Genomic DNA, 16,313 nt, shown 5'->3' with positions numbered 1-16,313 from the left:
AGTCTAATTAAAAAGTATGTGACAAAAAAGGGTCCGGTGACTTGGGATTTGGATTTAGTAAATTCTAGCCGTGTTTAAGAGATAATTTAAACTACATATTAATAGAAGGGAGCTTTATATATAAAGATAAAAAATTTCACTATATTTCAATGAACTCTACTAGTTTTTAAACATGTCAAAGAGAGATAAAAACCTAAAAACAACTAAAACCTAGCCCAAAAACATAAAAACAACGTTTTAATATTATCCATACCCTTAAGGCCTTAGGGGTATTAACAGAACACAACCCTCACAACTCTAACAAAATTAATATGTATCATAAGCTCATCGCATCCTTGATTATTTCTACAGATCAGTTTTGAAACTATATGTTGAATCAATTTGTATCATTTACTACTAGAATCAGTTCAACCCATTATCGACTATTTTTGCAGAATCAGTTTAACTCGTCCTCGATAATTTTTGCAGAATTAGTTCAACCCGTCTTTAACAATTTTTGCAGTTTTACAAAATCAGTTCAACCTGTCTTCGACCATTTTGCATAATCAGTTCAACCCGTCATCGACCATTTTTACAGAATCTGTTCAAACCGTCATCGACCATTTTTGCAGAATTAGTTCAATTCGTCTTCAACCATTTTGCAGAATAAGTTCAACCCCATCCTCGACCATTTTTGCATAATCAGTTCAACTTGTCCTTGACCATTTTTTTTGCAAAATCAGTTCAACCCGTCTTCAACCATTTTTGCAGAATCATTTCAATCCATCCTCGACCATTTTGCAGTTCAATCCGTTCTCGACCATTTTGCAAAATCAATTCAATCCGTCCTTGGCCATTTTTGCAGAATCAGTTCAATCCGTCATCGATCATTTTTGCAAAATTAATTCAACCCCATCCTCGACCATTTTTGTAGAATTAATTCAACTCGTCTTCGAACATTTTTGCAGAATCAGTTCAACCCGTTTTCGACCAATTCAGCCTGTTCTTGACTATTTTTGCAAAATCAGTTCAACCCGCCATCGACCATTTTTGCAAAATCAGTTCAAACTATCTTTGATCATTTTTGCAAAATCAGTTCAATCCGTCTTCGACAATTTTTGCAAAATCAGTTCAAACTATATTTGACCATTTTTGCAGAATTAGTTTCAAATAACTTGTCCCTAGTAAAAATTATTGAGTTAACACAGCTGCGCTAATTTAGGTAAATAGTAAACAAAGAGAGATCCTTGAATCCTGTCGAGCTGATGACGAAAATCTAATTTCTATTCCAAGCCAAAATTTTGCTACCACCACTATACTATGTCATTAGAGTTTTAACTTTCTTCCCCCTCCATAACACTTTATGGAGTTGAATGGTAATATGTATAACATTGAGAAATAATAATAATATTAAAAATTTAATAAAAAAGAAAATTTGCGAGTAGTTTTGTCGTTAAGTCTCAATGTTTTTTCTCACACTGACTAAACTACTATGGTTATAATAATGGTATATAAGTATTTGCACCAACAGATCCACCACTGTGGGCTCCCCATAAACCATAAGTGTTAATGACCTTGCTTCCAGTAAGACCTGCATCACACATGTCCAACTTGCAATCTACAATGATTGTCGTTCCAAGCATTGGATAGATTTTGACCAGTATTTGATGTTGTTCCCAACACCATTTGTGTTTAATTCAAGCTAACTTCTCTGCTGCCAAATGGAATGACAGTGCATAAAGTCGTTTTTGTCAATGAAGCCTTCCTCTCGAGTCTATTTAATTCAGCAAACACAATTTGTATATTTGTTGTGAACAACCTAGATAAGTGAATTCCTTCACTAATTGAGATGCCAAAACATGAACCACATATCATGCATTACTTGATCGATGCAGTCATGATGGATAAGAAGGGCCATGAAATTGAAGAGGTTGCCTATGGTGACCTTACTCTTTTCTTAGCTATTTCATCAAACAGTTATGGTGTGTGCATATAAGACTTTTGGAGGTATTTTTACGCACTTTATTTGCACACAAATCTCAATCCACCCATCATAATATGCAGAATTGAATTTCGCATAAGCATATCTAATCAAACAATAAAAGAACTTTGTTTTTTTTTTTTTTTTTTTTTTTTGTGGAAATTAAGAAAAAGAGCATTTGATTTCGAGCCAATTGTTGCAGGCTTGGGACATCCAACAAATATGTACATTCACCATTAACGAGGCACTGGTTTGGGGCATTTGACTTCGAACCAGTTTATGTAATATCACCTTTAACTAGGTGCAGTATGGCAGAAATAGTGCTGGTGGTGGCAAGGAAGCTACAACTAGGAGGTGGTGATGGCGACCATGGGAGAAGGTGAGAGAAACAATGGATGAAAGGAGATAAAAGTGTGAAGACATGACTAGTATAGAGGATATTTTCGTAATTTACACTCAAAACAAAAAAGGCCTTGCGATATCATGTTTTGCAAATATTAACTTTTGTCCATTCTTGAATTGTTTAAAAAAGTGTTGTTTCAATATATAATTAAATATTAAAATTATACTCTATGTGTAATTTTTCATTAATAGAAAGGAACTTTATATATAGAGACAAAAGATGAAAATATTATTTAATCTTTTATTACAACAAAAAAGTTAAAGACAGTAATGTAATTTTACAAAACAAAATTTTTTTCTTGTTTGTTTAAATATCGCCTACATGTAATTTTGACGTATTTAATTTTAAAAATTAAACCTTTCTGTCTCCTCACTCATGCTTACTCGCTCACTCCCTTTCTTTCTCCTTCAAATTAGAAACAAAAAATAAAAAATTATAATAAAAACTTCCAGTAAAAAGGAAATTAATGATTAATTACTGGATTATATGACAATAAAAGTCCAAAAGTCCTCCTGACATGGTCAGAGGATATGATATGCTACTGTGGCTCCTGCTGCTGCAACGAACAGTTATTGTCTGTCACTCAGATACGACTCTGATGGTCTCTAGTCGTACAACCCTAGGGCTTCTCTCTCAGGGAAGCGTGCAGGTCATGTGACCAGCAAACACGCAGAAGTTTGAAGAAAATGAAAAGTTCTTGGCCTCCAAGCATACTGATTTGGCTCTGCAATTCCGGCTGGTCATATTTCGGAGCAGAAAATAATAATTGGGATCATGAAAATATTTTGTGGGAACTGAAAAGCTAATGGGAATTTTTATTGTGTGAATTTGTGTCATTATCAAATAAATATAAAAAACAAATTAATACTCGTATTTGAATACATAATGTAAAAATGTATGCACCATCATACATTACTTGTAAATTGGGTAATACTAGGGATACGAATTGTATTGATTAAATTTATAAACTAAATGACATGTCACCAATAAGAAATAAGCACGTTAATCAATACTTAAGTAACATCAACTTTAATATCATTTGGTTTACAAAATTAGTCTCCATAACATTGCTCCTTGTCAATTAGAAGACTAATCACACCCATTGACATTGTTGCAAGAGTTTGATACAACTGATCAAGGTATAACTAAGTGTAGCGATACTCCATTTGTCATTCACAAATATGCATAAATGACTTACAAAAAGTTTGAAAATAAATATTTTTTATATAATATGTTAAACTGTGATAAATATTTATGGCATGTTTACTTACTAGATTTGAACATGAAATTTCGGGTGCAAGGGCGAAAGCTTTTAATCAACGGAGTTACAAATTAGTTGTATTTATTTTAGAGTTAAATATTATTAAAGAGTAAGTGCATACATTTACTTTTAATTACATTCACATTTACTAATTACATCTCTATTCGCTACAAAGATAAGTCCCACATACACAAGATCCGCATGAATGAAATCCAACTTTATTAGAGTGATAGTCAACCAAGTAATTAGTGTAAAATCAGATACAAAAGCATTGCTGTTAGTCTTGAAACTTGAAAGAAAATTGTAACTTGGTAAGTAAGTTGGTGATGAAAATGGTTTTGGGATTTGGATTAAAAGTCATAACGTACGTGCCTAACATCTCTCCCTCTAATTGCTTGTACTTAATGATCATCGACACTCTTGTCACGCTTTTAGGACCGAAACGGACAACAGCGCGCAGCACACAGCTCTGAGCAAACAGAGAGAGAGAGAGAGAGAGAGAGAGAGAGAGAGAGGGAGCCTCTGAGTTTTTGAGCTCCCCCTACCCCTCGAAGGTTCAAGCTTTTTCCTTCCTCTCCACCATCAACAGCCATGGCTAGCGCCGGAGGAGGCCCCAAAAAGACAGATGACTTCCAGCCTCACCCCATCAAGGACCAGCTTCCCGGTGTCGACTTCTGTGTCACCTCCTCTCCCCCATGGCGTACCCCCTCTCTCTCTCTAACATGCACACACACACAGAGCATTAACCTGTTTCCATCACATTACATTTACCATGGATCATAGGAGAAAGTTTCCATTTTTTTCTATGATGGTATTTTTACATCTTCTGAGTTTTTGGGCAATGTCAGTTTTGTTTGGTTGCCAAGTAAAAAAATGGGTTGTAAGAAAAGAAAATGGTTTTCCAGAGATTTGTTTGCGTGTGTGAGAAAATAAAATGAAACAAACTCTGATAAAGTTGCTTCCTTTATACTAACATGGTATTTTTTCTCTCTCGATAATCGCATGAATTACCCTTTCTGTGTTTCAGTGTTTTCTCTAGAATCTCTTAAAATTTTCTCAGTTTACGCCTCTCTTTTTCTCGTTTTCCTGCATTTGCCGGGAAACCAGTCACCTATTAAAGCATTTTGTTTTTGGCTATGACCCTGTATTTTATATTCTGTTTTCATTTTCCCTCCTATTTTTTCTTCGTTTCCTGCTAAAAAGATTGTCTTTTGTTGCACTATTTGCTAACACTTGTTTGATTGAATGCAGCTGAAGCCATACTTCTGGGATTCCAGCATTTCCTGGTAATGCTTGGGACCACTGTGTTCATCCCCACATTACTTGTCCCTCTCATGGGTGGTGGCAATGTAAGACCTCCTTATACCCCCAAATTTACAAATAAATTTGTTTCCTTCTTCTGATTTATTTGCTCGTAGTGTTTATATTTCTAACAGAAATTTCTATGTTTTTTGTGTTAATAGGTGGAGAAGGCTGAAGTGATTGAAACAATCCTCTTTGTTGCTGGGATCAACACACTCTTGCAGACTTGGTTCGGGACTCGGCTTCCGGTGGTCATGGGGGCCTCATATGCCTTCATCATCCCTGCTGTCTCCATTGCGTTGTCCAGGAGGTTCGATGTCTACATAGACCCCCACCGGGTTGGTGTCCCACAATTTTTACATTTTCCTTTTTTCGTGGATTTTAGCTTTCTGTTGGACTCTAGGACAGAATGTGTGGATGGTAAAGAAGGGTTTACATAAAAATGGCTACCGTTTACTATTTTGATTTGACATAGAGGCAGTCTAATGCATATGATTTCCGGGGTTTTGAGTTTTTTCATACTTACGCTCATTGTTATCTGTGAATGTTTTCTTTAGAGGTTTAAGGAAACCATGAAAGCAGTGCAAGGAGCAATTGTGATTGCATCTCTCTTGCAGGTGATCTTTGGTTTTCTTGGGTTCGTGAGAATTTTTGGGAGGTAAGCTGGAGCGGCGGTGAAGCCAAAATTAGAATTTCTTGATGTGATTTTGTAGTTATTACTTTGTCTAAGAAAGAACTTGATTATTGATGTGGCTTGTGCAGGTATCTTAGTCCTCTCTCTGCAGTTCCCCTTGTAACGCTTACTGGACTTGGGTTCTTTGCACTTGGTTTCCCTCAGGTAACATTCTGAACCAATCATTGTGGTACTGCTCAGTGCAAATAATTGGTTTGTAAGAAAGAAATTGAAGAGCTCCTGGAAGTTGGAACCTTTAGTGGTCAATTCATGATGTTAAATCTCAAATATCATTTCTATGAAAAATTATAGTATTTAGTCTCGGGAGCTTTTAGGCACTACTTTAAACTTGGGTTTGATATTACTTAACTCAGACCTCCTTTAAGCTTCTCTGTCAACTACATGTCGGTATTACTTTGTTTTGATTTGTTTTTTCTTTCTGTTTGATGGTTGCAGCTGGCAAAATGTGTTGAAATTGGATTACCAGCACTGATCCTTGTGGTTTTCATATCACAGGTGGGCAATGTCCTGAATGATCATTTTCATGCAGACATCTTCAATTTAATTTTCAATATCTCATGTTAAAAATGTGCATATCTACTCTTACTAATAGTCTCTTCTGATATTTGACCATTGTTACTGCAGTACACGATGAAGTTAAAACCGCCTATATTTGGTCGATTTGCCGTACTGTTTACTGTTGCGATTGTATGGACATATGCAGAAATTTTAACAGCAGCTGGTGCGTATAAGAAAAGATCTTATGCAACTCAAATTAGTTGCCGTACTGATCGTTCAGGGCTGATTAGCGCTGCTCCTTGGTAAACTTCAACTTCTAGCTAGCATTTGCATTTCATGCAAGAAGCACCTGTACTGACATTTTCAATCGATCATTCATGTTTTTTGTGTTAGTGCTCAACCATTCATGGCTAATGCTAATGGATTTGTTTCCCCATACGATTGTTCTGTAAGAGAGTTGTCGATAACAGTTTACTTCAGCGGGAAACACTTGTTTGCAATGAAAATTGAGACGTGCAATTATATGACCCCAAATACAGGATACAGTCAATAGAGAAATTGTTGGAGGTGGATTATTTGAAACAATCAAACATATTCTAGTTATGCACTTTGCAATGATGATCTTCATGCTTTTCAATATTTCTGAAGAACAATTCCTGTCTTGAGTAACCATGGGATCTTATTTTCCTTTTTCTGTTAGAGAAAGCTGTTCTAGTTATACCGTGTTTCCGCAAATATGTTGTGGGTGTTTTCCATGTTCTGAAGAAAACTTCCTGTTTTGAGTTACTATAAGATCAAACTTAAGCCTAATTATCATAGTGCACTTGCTGAGGCACCATAAACGATTACGTCCACTCTTATCTCTTGGTTTCATGCTCCAGAAGTTTACTCCTGCATTGCTAGATGCTGGATCATTGTAATGTAATTCATGATTTTAATAAAACAGTATGCCATTCAATAACGTTTTCTCTTCCACCATGTGCAGGATAAGGATTCCCTATCCGTTTCAATGGGGGCGTCCTGATTTTAATGCTGGAGATATTTTTGCAATGATGGCTGCAGCTCTCGTTGCCATTATTGAGGTAAGACTTATGAATTTCTTTCTTGTTTGTTTAATGAATTGCCTATTCTAGTTTTGATAATTCAAGACTGAATTTACGAAGGCAGATGTTTATTTTGCATATACACATAAAGTAGACCAGACATCTTTATTACGATTTCTTGAGGAAACTTGTATTAATATGCCTTCATAGATGGCTGTCTTGACGTTTTATGCGAAGAATAAATATGACATTCTCATCTTAAGCTAATGTTATCTTTTGACTTGAAATATGTTTCTCAGTGAAAGGTTTATAAAATGAATACACATTGCTTTTCATTCGCGCTGACATATTTTTACTCCCCATTCATTTGGGGCAGTCTATAGGTACATTTATTGCTGCGTCAAGATATGGGAGTGCCACCCCTACACCACCTTCTGTTATCAGCAGAGGTGTTGGCTGGCTGGTAGGAAGTGGTCCGATTGAATTCTAATGTTAATCACATCTTTATAGTTGTGGCAATGAAAAACTTATTTCGTCTTGTAAAATTTCAGGGCGTAAGCACTTTTCTGGATGGAATATTTGGCTCGGTATCTGGCTCCACTGCTTCAGTGTGAGTATTTAACTTATGCAATTATGATGTCTTTTGTTGTAGAATTATGGAATAAGGATCTATGCTTCTCTGACTCAATTTTACAGTTTGCCTGCATATAATTCTGAAGAACAATAATATGAATCACTGTTCTGAATCCATGTTACAAGTGCCCCATGGTTGCTTAGTTTTAGGCATTGACGGCGTGGGCACCTTAGTTGTAGGCTTGTAGAACTCTGCGTTAACAGAAAACTCATCTAAAGAAGAAAGAAACTATAATCGTTAACCGAAAGAAAAAGAGAAAGCAACTGTGATCTAATGATCCTACCCTAATTTTCTAGTGAAAATGCTGGCCTTCTGGGAATGACACGGGTTGGAAGTCGGAGAGTAATTCAGATAGCAGCAGCCTTTATGCTCTTCTTCGCTGTATTAGGTAGAGTATTCTGTTTTACTCATTCAACAATATAAACTATATTCATAACTTTGTTTGCATTATCTAGTATGAGTGTGTCATTAATTATGTCATGCGCAGGAAAATTTGGGGCTTTTCTTGCTTCGATACCAATGCCAATTTTCGCTGCATTGTATTGCGTCCTCTTCGCCTATGTTGGTATGCATTTCGTTCCTAAATCATAATTATGACTATGTATTGTTGATTTTCCGCTTTTGAGTTTATGTGGACTGAATACTTAATATATCTCAGTTTAGTGTCTATGCTCCTTCAGAGTTCACATATTAGATTTATATTTTGAAATGTCGATAGTGATATACGTTGCATGGTGTGCAGCTTCTGCTGGTCTTGGTTTGCTCCAGTTCTGCAACCTAAACAGCTTTAGGACGATGTTCATTGTAGGCTTTTCTATCTTCATGGGTCTTTCGGTGACAGAATACTTTCATGAATACCACTTGATTTCTGATCGCGGTCCTGTTCACACTCGTTCCATTTGGGTGAGTAGTTTTAATTGCAACTTATCTGCACAGCTTGAAAGTTGTCTTACACATAACTCTCTGCTAACTCATGAATGTTGCTTATTTGAAACTGCAGTTCAACAATATTGTTGAAGTAATTTTCTCGTCTCCAGCAACCGTTGGCATCATTGTCGCTTTGTTCTTGGACTCAACTGTCAGCCGTGGACACAGCGCAACTCGGAGAGACAGTGGTAGGCACTGGTGGGAAAAGTTTCAGAATTTCAACACAGATACCAGGAGTGAAGAGTTCTACTCACTGCCCTACAACCTCAATAGGCATTTCCCTTCAGTTTGATTCTGAGCAGCGTTCCACTCCATCCGATACTTCTGATCGATGAAAAGCTCTCATAGCGGAAACTAAAAAGGAAGAGTATCTTTTGTTTTGACGTCGAGCGTGACGAAGGAAAAAAATGATACGTACCGGAGTGTTTTGGAATGGGGATACCATACAGTAGTTGAACACACTCTAAGCTTGTAATTATGCTCTTACAGCTGATAACTTATCATGGAAAACATCTAATTACTGATATTTCAAGAATTTGATATGTTATGAAGAGAACTACTTAATTTATATATTGGAATTGTTATCTCTTTCTGTTTTGGATCTATTTTCTATGGCATTAGAGATCTATTAATCTGATGCCTTTTGCCTTGTTCTGGTGTGAAACATTTAAGATGTAAGGTGCCGGTGTCTCAAAACCATCACGCGTCACCATGTTTTTAACTTTTCACATGATGTTGCATGATTGGATTGGAAGGCTGTTTACTTAGCGTCCTCGTTTCATGTATCAAACCCAGGAAGCAAAATGGAATCCAGGTAACCAATTGAGAACAAGAATCCAAACCCAAAACTAGCGGTGAACTTTGGTATCCAAAAAGAAGAACCAACTAAAATTACGTAGAAATCAATATATGCAATTCTTGTTCCAAAGTTGAAAAGGTTACAAGTTCGAATTCATCTCTCTGTTTTGATAAATATTACAAAAAAAAAAAAAAAAATCACATCCCTGATTCCGCGGGTGAAGTGGTATCCAAGTCACAAGGCCGCTGGTGTCAATTCCGTGTTTCTTGTGGTCGGCAGTTTTGCTTATTGGTGTTGCTGCCAAAGGAGGCGCAGTTGAAATTCATCAAAAAATAAGGCGCAGTTGAAATTCATCAAAGCAAGCTCATTTTTTTTGTACTACGACCTGGTTTGGTACTGAGGTGATTCTAAAAAAAGCTGGTATCAAAAAAAGCTGGGAGCTATTTTTGTGTTTGGTAAACATTCAGCTTCAGCTTTTTTTCACAGTTTTGGGTGAAAAAAAAGCCAAAAACAGAAGCTGCAAAACCTAGCTTTGAAAAATCGGCTTTTTTTCACATCTGTTTTACATAAAAGTTTACCAAACACTATAATACTATTTTTTTTTTTTTCAAAAGCACTTTTACAAAAAAGTTTACCAAACACTCTGCTGCTTTATTTCACAGCCGCTTATTCTCACAGCACAGCAGAATCAGCTTTTTTTCAAAGCACAGTAATACCAAACCAGCCCTACGTCAATGACTTTCTTGTGTCACTTCACTCCAAACTTGTAAGAGCATATTCAAAAGAGATGTCAAATACAATATGTGAAAATTTTATTTAATGGCTGATATGACAAATTGAATACAAGTGCTAAATTCCTTTTTTTTTTTCAATGGATGTGTCAAATATTTATTTTATTATTTTATTGGATCCAGAATTACATTAACTATTAAAAAATAATCAAAATTAATTTTTATTTTTATTCTATTGGTTGTTAATAATTGGATCTATGCATTAAAAAATTAAATTAAATATATTTGACTCCTTTGTTTGCTGTAAAAAAAGACAGAAGGAATGAATCAAATGACTCAATTGCCACATCATATATGACATATTCGTTGAAGAACACCTGAATGTCTTTTAATCATATTTAGCATATTTGACACTCATTTGAAGATGGTCTAACCTTTGCGTTTCACTTTTCCATTCAAGCTGCACATATTGCTTACATTTTATCCAAGAGTGATTCTTGCACTCTTCTTTTCACCTTTAGCATTTCTATGTTTTTCCTAGGTAGTCAATTGAATAGCTCAAAAGAGAATGAATGTACATAATTAAGGAGGGATCTGTTGACGCATGTTAATCCCACACTGCATTAGCCACTCACATCACCCACATGGTAGTGGGCGACGAATGATAGCATATTTATTGTCCCATTTTGCCCCAACTTGTCGTTCTTTTCTTGACCAAGTTCGGTTATACTACCTATATTCTACTATACCTACGCTCCATTTCTTACCAATTTAGCTAATGCCAATTACTCGTTTCTCATTTCACCACCTATATATGTGAAGGGATCATTATTTAAAAAAAAAAAAAAAGGATTAGGTGTGGGGCCCATTTCACTTTGAACTTCAACGATCCGAACCGATTATTTTGTAAGTTTCGATTCATAGATTATTTTTGCAAAATTTCAATTCAATCCGAAATCATTTGCCTATTTAATTATCTAGATAAAATTTCATTGTTTCTTATATAACAAACTATTCGTTAATTTTTTTAAACCCAATTAGGTGTCTTATATATATATATAGGAAGCTTTTAAGGGAAGCGATCCCCATTTTTTTTTTTTTTATTTATAAAAACGGAGATTGGTTATGGGGTCCACACCATATCGAATTTTAACGATCCAAACAATCTATTTTTCAAGTTGTACCTCATATATCACCCTTACAAAATGTTAACCAAATCAGAAATTTTTAAGACATCTAATTGGGTTCAAAGAAATGAATGAATAATTTGTTATACAAAAAACAATGAAATTTGATCTTGATCATTAAATAGGCAAAGGATTTCGAATTGAATTGAATTGAATTTTTGCAAGGATGATCTATGAATCAAGACTTACAAAATGGACGGTTCGGATCGTTGAAATTTGATGTGAAGTGGACCCCACACCTAATCCTTAATTTTTTTTCAAAAAAATGAAAATCCCTTTGCATAATGGGCCTGTGTATGTATATATATATTTTTACCTTTAAAAAGATAACGATGAATAGCTTGGTTTATTTCTATATACATGAAATGTCTTATAATGTAAATAAGCTAGGGGTGAACAAAAGAAAGGTTAGGACTAAACCAAGTTATTACTCCAATCTCACCCCCAATGTATTATAAAGAGGATTCTGTCATTCAATATAAGCTCATATAATATACTGGATAATTTTTTAATTGTAAAGATTCAGATCTATAACATTTGAGTTTATAGCTCAATCGATACTCATTCATTTACTACTAAGCCACTATTTAGGGGCTTCGGGTCTGCTGCCCCATTTTGTGTGTCTCTTTGCTAATATTTTGACACGTCTCTTAACTTCATTATAGATAACTCTGTTAACTATTTTTATTTAATAACGTTCTCTTTTACATCTAAGTTCTAATTGCCATAATCTACAAATTTGTTAATTAAAATACTGTTTTCATTAAAAAAGTGCCAAAGTCCATGAAATACTTTTTTCAAATTTCACTAAACATTACAAAAACTTACATTTTAGTTATTTGTAATCATGTTTATGGCACTACTTCATATGAATTTTTTTTCTCCCTAAATATATATTGATGAACTCAATCGGATGAAAAATACTCAAAAGTTCAATATAAAGATACATAATGTATCAATGGTTTAGGATCATCAACGTCGCTTATGAGGAAATGATTATAGTATTTCTCGAAGAGTACTATGATTCCGAATCCCAAATTAGTTCACCAATTTAATTCCTAAATAACAAGAAATTTCATAATTGACTTAAGAGTCGAAGTTCAGTATACATACCTAATTTGCTATACCTATACATCATTTAACGACCATACTTGAATAAATTTTGTGACTCTATCATTGTTGTTTGGCAAAGCATAATTTAGAAAAAGGTGCATCTCAATACTCCGTCCTATCAAGATCATGGAATCGATTCAATGGTCCACAAGCAGTAAAACGCAGATCATCAAGCTTAAAAGCCCCTCTCTCTCTCTCTCTCTCTCTCTCTCTCTTTCCAACCAACGCACAGAACAGACAAACAAAATAAACACACAAAGCAAGATAGGAAAACCCAACAGACACACCCATCAACCCAAAAACCTGTAAAATACACACGATGCCATTGCCCAGCAATGACCACCAAACCCACTACCCTCTCTCACCACCAATGTCTTCCTCTTCCTCCTCCTCCGCTCCCACCCTCTCCCCTGCCATCAGATTGAAACCACCACCACCTCTATCCTCACCTGTCTCATCGACTCTGAGCCCAACCACATGCCCTCCCCAACCTATATCTCCCGGTTCCGCGACTGTACAATCGACATCATCGCCCGCCAGGACTCCATCAACTAGATCCTAAAAGTCCACGCCCACCACCGCTTTTCTCCCCTCACCGCCTTCCTCTCCGTCAACTACTTCGACCGCTTCCTCTCCCCCCACTCTCTCCCGGTAACACTTTCCGAGAATTAAAAAAAAAAAAAAACGCATTTTCGAATGCTGACGTGTCTGACCCTTGACTTTTTAGTACATTTCATGTTTTGTTGCATCGACATAGAGGGTCGTGACCGTTTCAGCTGCTGTCCGTCGCGTGTTGCCTTTGTCTTTAGCCGCAAAAATGGAGGCGCCAAACGTCCCCTTCATCCTGGACCTCCAAATCTTCGAGCCCAAAACGGTCCAGCGGATGGAGCTCCGGGTCATGGGGATTCTCAATTGGAGGCTCCGATCCATAATCCCCTTCGATTTCCTCCACCATTTTGTCTCCGACCTCCCCTCATCGTCCTCCTCTCTCCTCTCAGCCTCCTCCGATTTAGTTCTCAGCACCATTCTTGGTATTTAACTGATTCACTACCCGATTAATAAAGCCCATTCATTTTATTTTGTTTTCTGGATTTTTTGCGTTTTTGATGTTTTCTCAGTGATTGACTTCTTGGGTTTCTCTCCATCGACGATTGCGGCGGCCGCTGTGCTCTGAGCCGCCGGTTTAAGCGTTGATTTTGCGGCGGACGGAGATCGCCAAGGGGCGCCGTTTTTCTACGAGACAGTGAACAAAGTATAGTATTTGCCGCGGGTGTTTTTGCAATTTATGATTTTTTTGGGGCTGTGTTGTGAATAATTAATTTTTCGGTTTAGTCAGAATCGAAGAGTTGGGACATAGAAACCTGTGAAGGGAAATCTCGCGGTAATATTTCTTTTCTCATGGAGGAGTACCTGCTCGACACGTTGTCGGTGTTCCCACCATAAACAGCCAAGTATCGGATCGGCGCTGTCGGCTCCAGGCTGTCCAATCGGCGTGCTCGACGCGGCTGCTTGTTCAAGCTGCGACACTCGGTTCGAGAATCCCGAATCTACCATCCAAGCAGGGCGGTCAACCAAGCGGCTCCGACCCTCCGCCGCCGCCGATGTACAGCTGCCGTAAATAGAAATAGCCGGAGAATTCAAGGAGCCGCCTATTGAATTATTCCCTCCACCATCTCTTTAAATTTTTGTCCTTACATTTTTTTTGGATGACATTTTCATTATAAGATGGACGGTCGGGATTAGAGAGTTCATAAATTATAATTGATTAGTGACGATTCAATTTCATATTATATATTTTACCATGTTCTTAGTATTAATTTATTGGTTATTTTGTGAGAAGTTTGATACTTTAAGGGGGTGTATTCAATTGAGATTTTAAGAGATTTTAATTCTTTTAATGAATCTAGCGGTATTCAATCAGAATTTTAAGTGATTCTCTGAAATTCAAGGTGTATTTAATTAAAATTTTAAGATAGTTTATTAAAATCCTTAGAAATCCGGGTGACACACCCCGACCCAGAAAGTCCACTTGGACCCTGAATTGCGTTGTGCTGGCCGACACCTGGAAGGTGACGAAGCTATAAAATGTGATAATGTATAAAAAGTGAATAAATTTGAATCTAAAAGTGTCTAAGTACCAGAGTGCGCTATGAGTGGGAGCGAACCCATTTCACACGCTATGTCAGAGCATAAGTAAGGTACAGTAGTGTGGGTAAGAATCATACCCTCAGAAATATCCATCAATACTAAGATTCACCACAGATTCTTGTCGATACAAACTCAGCAGCTAAAACCTGGAGGGCACCAAACAGAAGGTGTGAGTAAGCAATAAAACCAAGCTTCCCAAAGTTATTACCTCTCTAAAAGTAATGCCCTAAATGTAAAACCCGTATCGTTTTCCATAAGACAGTACAACATATATACATATATCCAAACCATACTCAGAAATGATCAAAACCACGGTTTGCCATCAACTCCACTATACATTAATAAGTAGGCCAAATGAACTAAATCAATACAAAGTGATATATCAGTCAGAGTCATCTAAAATGACATGTACAACTTATCCATATCTCATCAATCATGGCTAGCATATAAGTCGGAGTCACCTATAGTGACCTGTACGACTTATCCATATCTCATCAATCCTGGCTAGCATATAAGTCGGAGTCTCCTATAGTGACCTGTACGATTTATCCATATCTCATCAATCATGACTAGCATATAAGTCAGAGTCACCTATAGTGACCTGTACGACTTATCCATATCTCATCAATCTTGGCTAGCATATAAGTCGGAGTCACCTATAGTGACCTGTACGACTTATTCATATCTCATCAATCCTGGCTAGCCAATAACTCAATAAGTATACCTGCACATGAGTCGGAACCACCTAAAGTGGTCTGTATGACAGGACTGGGTGTAAATAAATACGCTTAAGTGCTACGATCACGTGAAGACTGGGCGAATAATTGCGGGTCACCTACGAGTCGGAACCACCTAAGGTGATCTGTACGACAGGACTGTGCACCTACCTTGAATCCAAGGTGAGTGTAAGGTGCGGGAGGTGAACATCACGTGAAGGACTGTGCCCTGGCCACGGACGGGAGCACTAACACCGGGATGCAGGTTTATGAGCTCTCAATGCATCTCAATATAACATGTGGAACTCATGGCAACCAGTACGACAGTATCGAAGTTGCCTAACACATAACTGTAGTCATGCTATAACTTAATCGATTCAACTAATATCATAAACTCACCTGAACTTACCTGGGTGTCCTGAGTTCACCTTTGCACTTGAAAGCATTCCCAATAATTATATGCAAGTAATATACATATTGATATACCATGATGCAATCTAATACTCAACTATGTCGTAACATTCTCAATTATAAACAATACGGTGTGAAGTGTACAATCAATAATGCCCTACTCCTGAACTACTTATTTTCAGGGATAATTATCCATGACGACACAATTAATACTAATTTAGCTAACTAATTCATAAAACTAAAACTTGTCTTTACCAATTTCCTTCGCATTACTCAATTTCCCAAGCAAGGCTTTTGTCTCAAATATTTTATGGCTGCATCTAACGTCTCGTTAGACTGCCTACGTACCCTAAACAAGGATCAAGCCATTCGTAGTTCATATAGTACTTCAAGCATTCACAATAATTATATATGAAAGTAATATACCTAATCAATTTAAAAGTGTCGATAGAACTCTCAACAATATGTACGATAAAAAGGAAAAGA

The 16,313-nt window shown here is 36.7% G+C and overlaps 1 protein-coding gene and 1 pseudogene across 1 annotated transcript; both read left to right on the top strand.

Moving 5' to 3' along the window:
- Positions 1-4,057: 4,057 nt before the first annotated feature.
- On the top strand, positions 4,058-9,319 carry LOC137726365 (Xanthine/uracil permease family protein). Its single transcript, XM_068465285.2, has 14 exons — positions 4,058-4,324; positions 4,876-4,973; positions 5,088-5,264; positions 5,484-5,584; positions 5,689-5,764; positions 6,056-6,115; positions 6,245-6,420; positions 7,104-7,200; positions 7,538-7,624; positions 7,713-7,771; positions 8,092-8,183; positions 8,283-8,360; positions 8,538-8,698; positions 8,796-9,319. The coding sequence occupies exons 1-14, from the start codon at positions 4,216-4,218 to the stop codon at positions 9,012-9,014; spliced, it is 1,590 nt and encodes a 529-aa protein (XP_068321386.2). The 5' UTR covers positions 4,058-4,215; the 3' UTR covers positions 9,015-9,319.
- A 3,572-nt stretch (positions 9,320-12,891) lies between these two features.
- Positions 12,892-14,435, top strand: LOC137724912 (cyclin-D1-1-like; annotated as a pseudogene).
- Positions 14,436-16,313: the final 1,878 nt, after the last annotated feature.

This window comes from Pyrus communis, chromosome 5 (genome assembly GCF_041283825.1).
Source record: "Pyrus communis isolate YQ-2024b chromosome 5, ASM4128382v1, whole genome shotgun sequence".
NCBI lineage: Eukaryota > Viridiplantae > Streptophyta > Magnoliopsida > Rosales > Rosaceae > Pyrus > Pyrus communis.
This window is presented reverse-complemented; position numbering and strand designations above follow the sequence as displayed.

Coding starts and splice junctions, on each gene's coding strand:
- LOC137726365 (XM_068465285.2), top strand. CDS start 4,216: ATGGCTAGCGCCGGAGGAGGCCCCAAAAAGACAGATGACTTCCAGCCT. Junction 4,325..4,875: donor CACCTCCTCTCCCCCATGGC/GTACCCCCTCTC, acceptor GATTGAATGCAG/CTGAAGCCATACTTCTGGGA. Junction 8,184..8,282: donor GCTCTTCTTCGCTGTATTAG/GTAGAGTATTCT, acceptor TGTCATGCGCAG/GAAAATTTGGGGCTTTTCTT.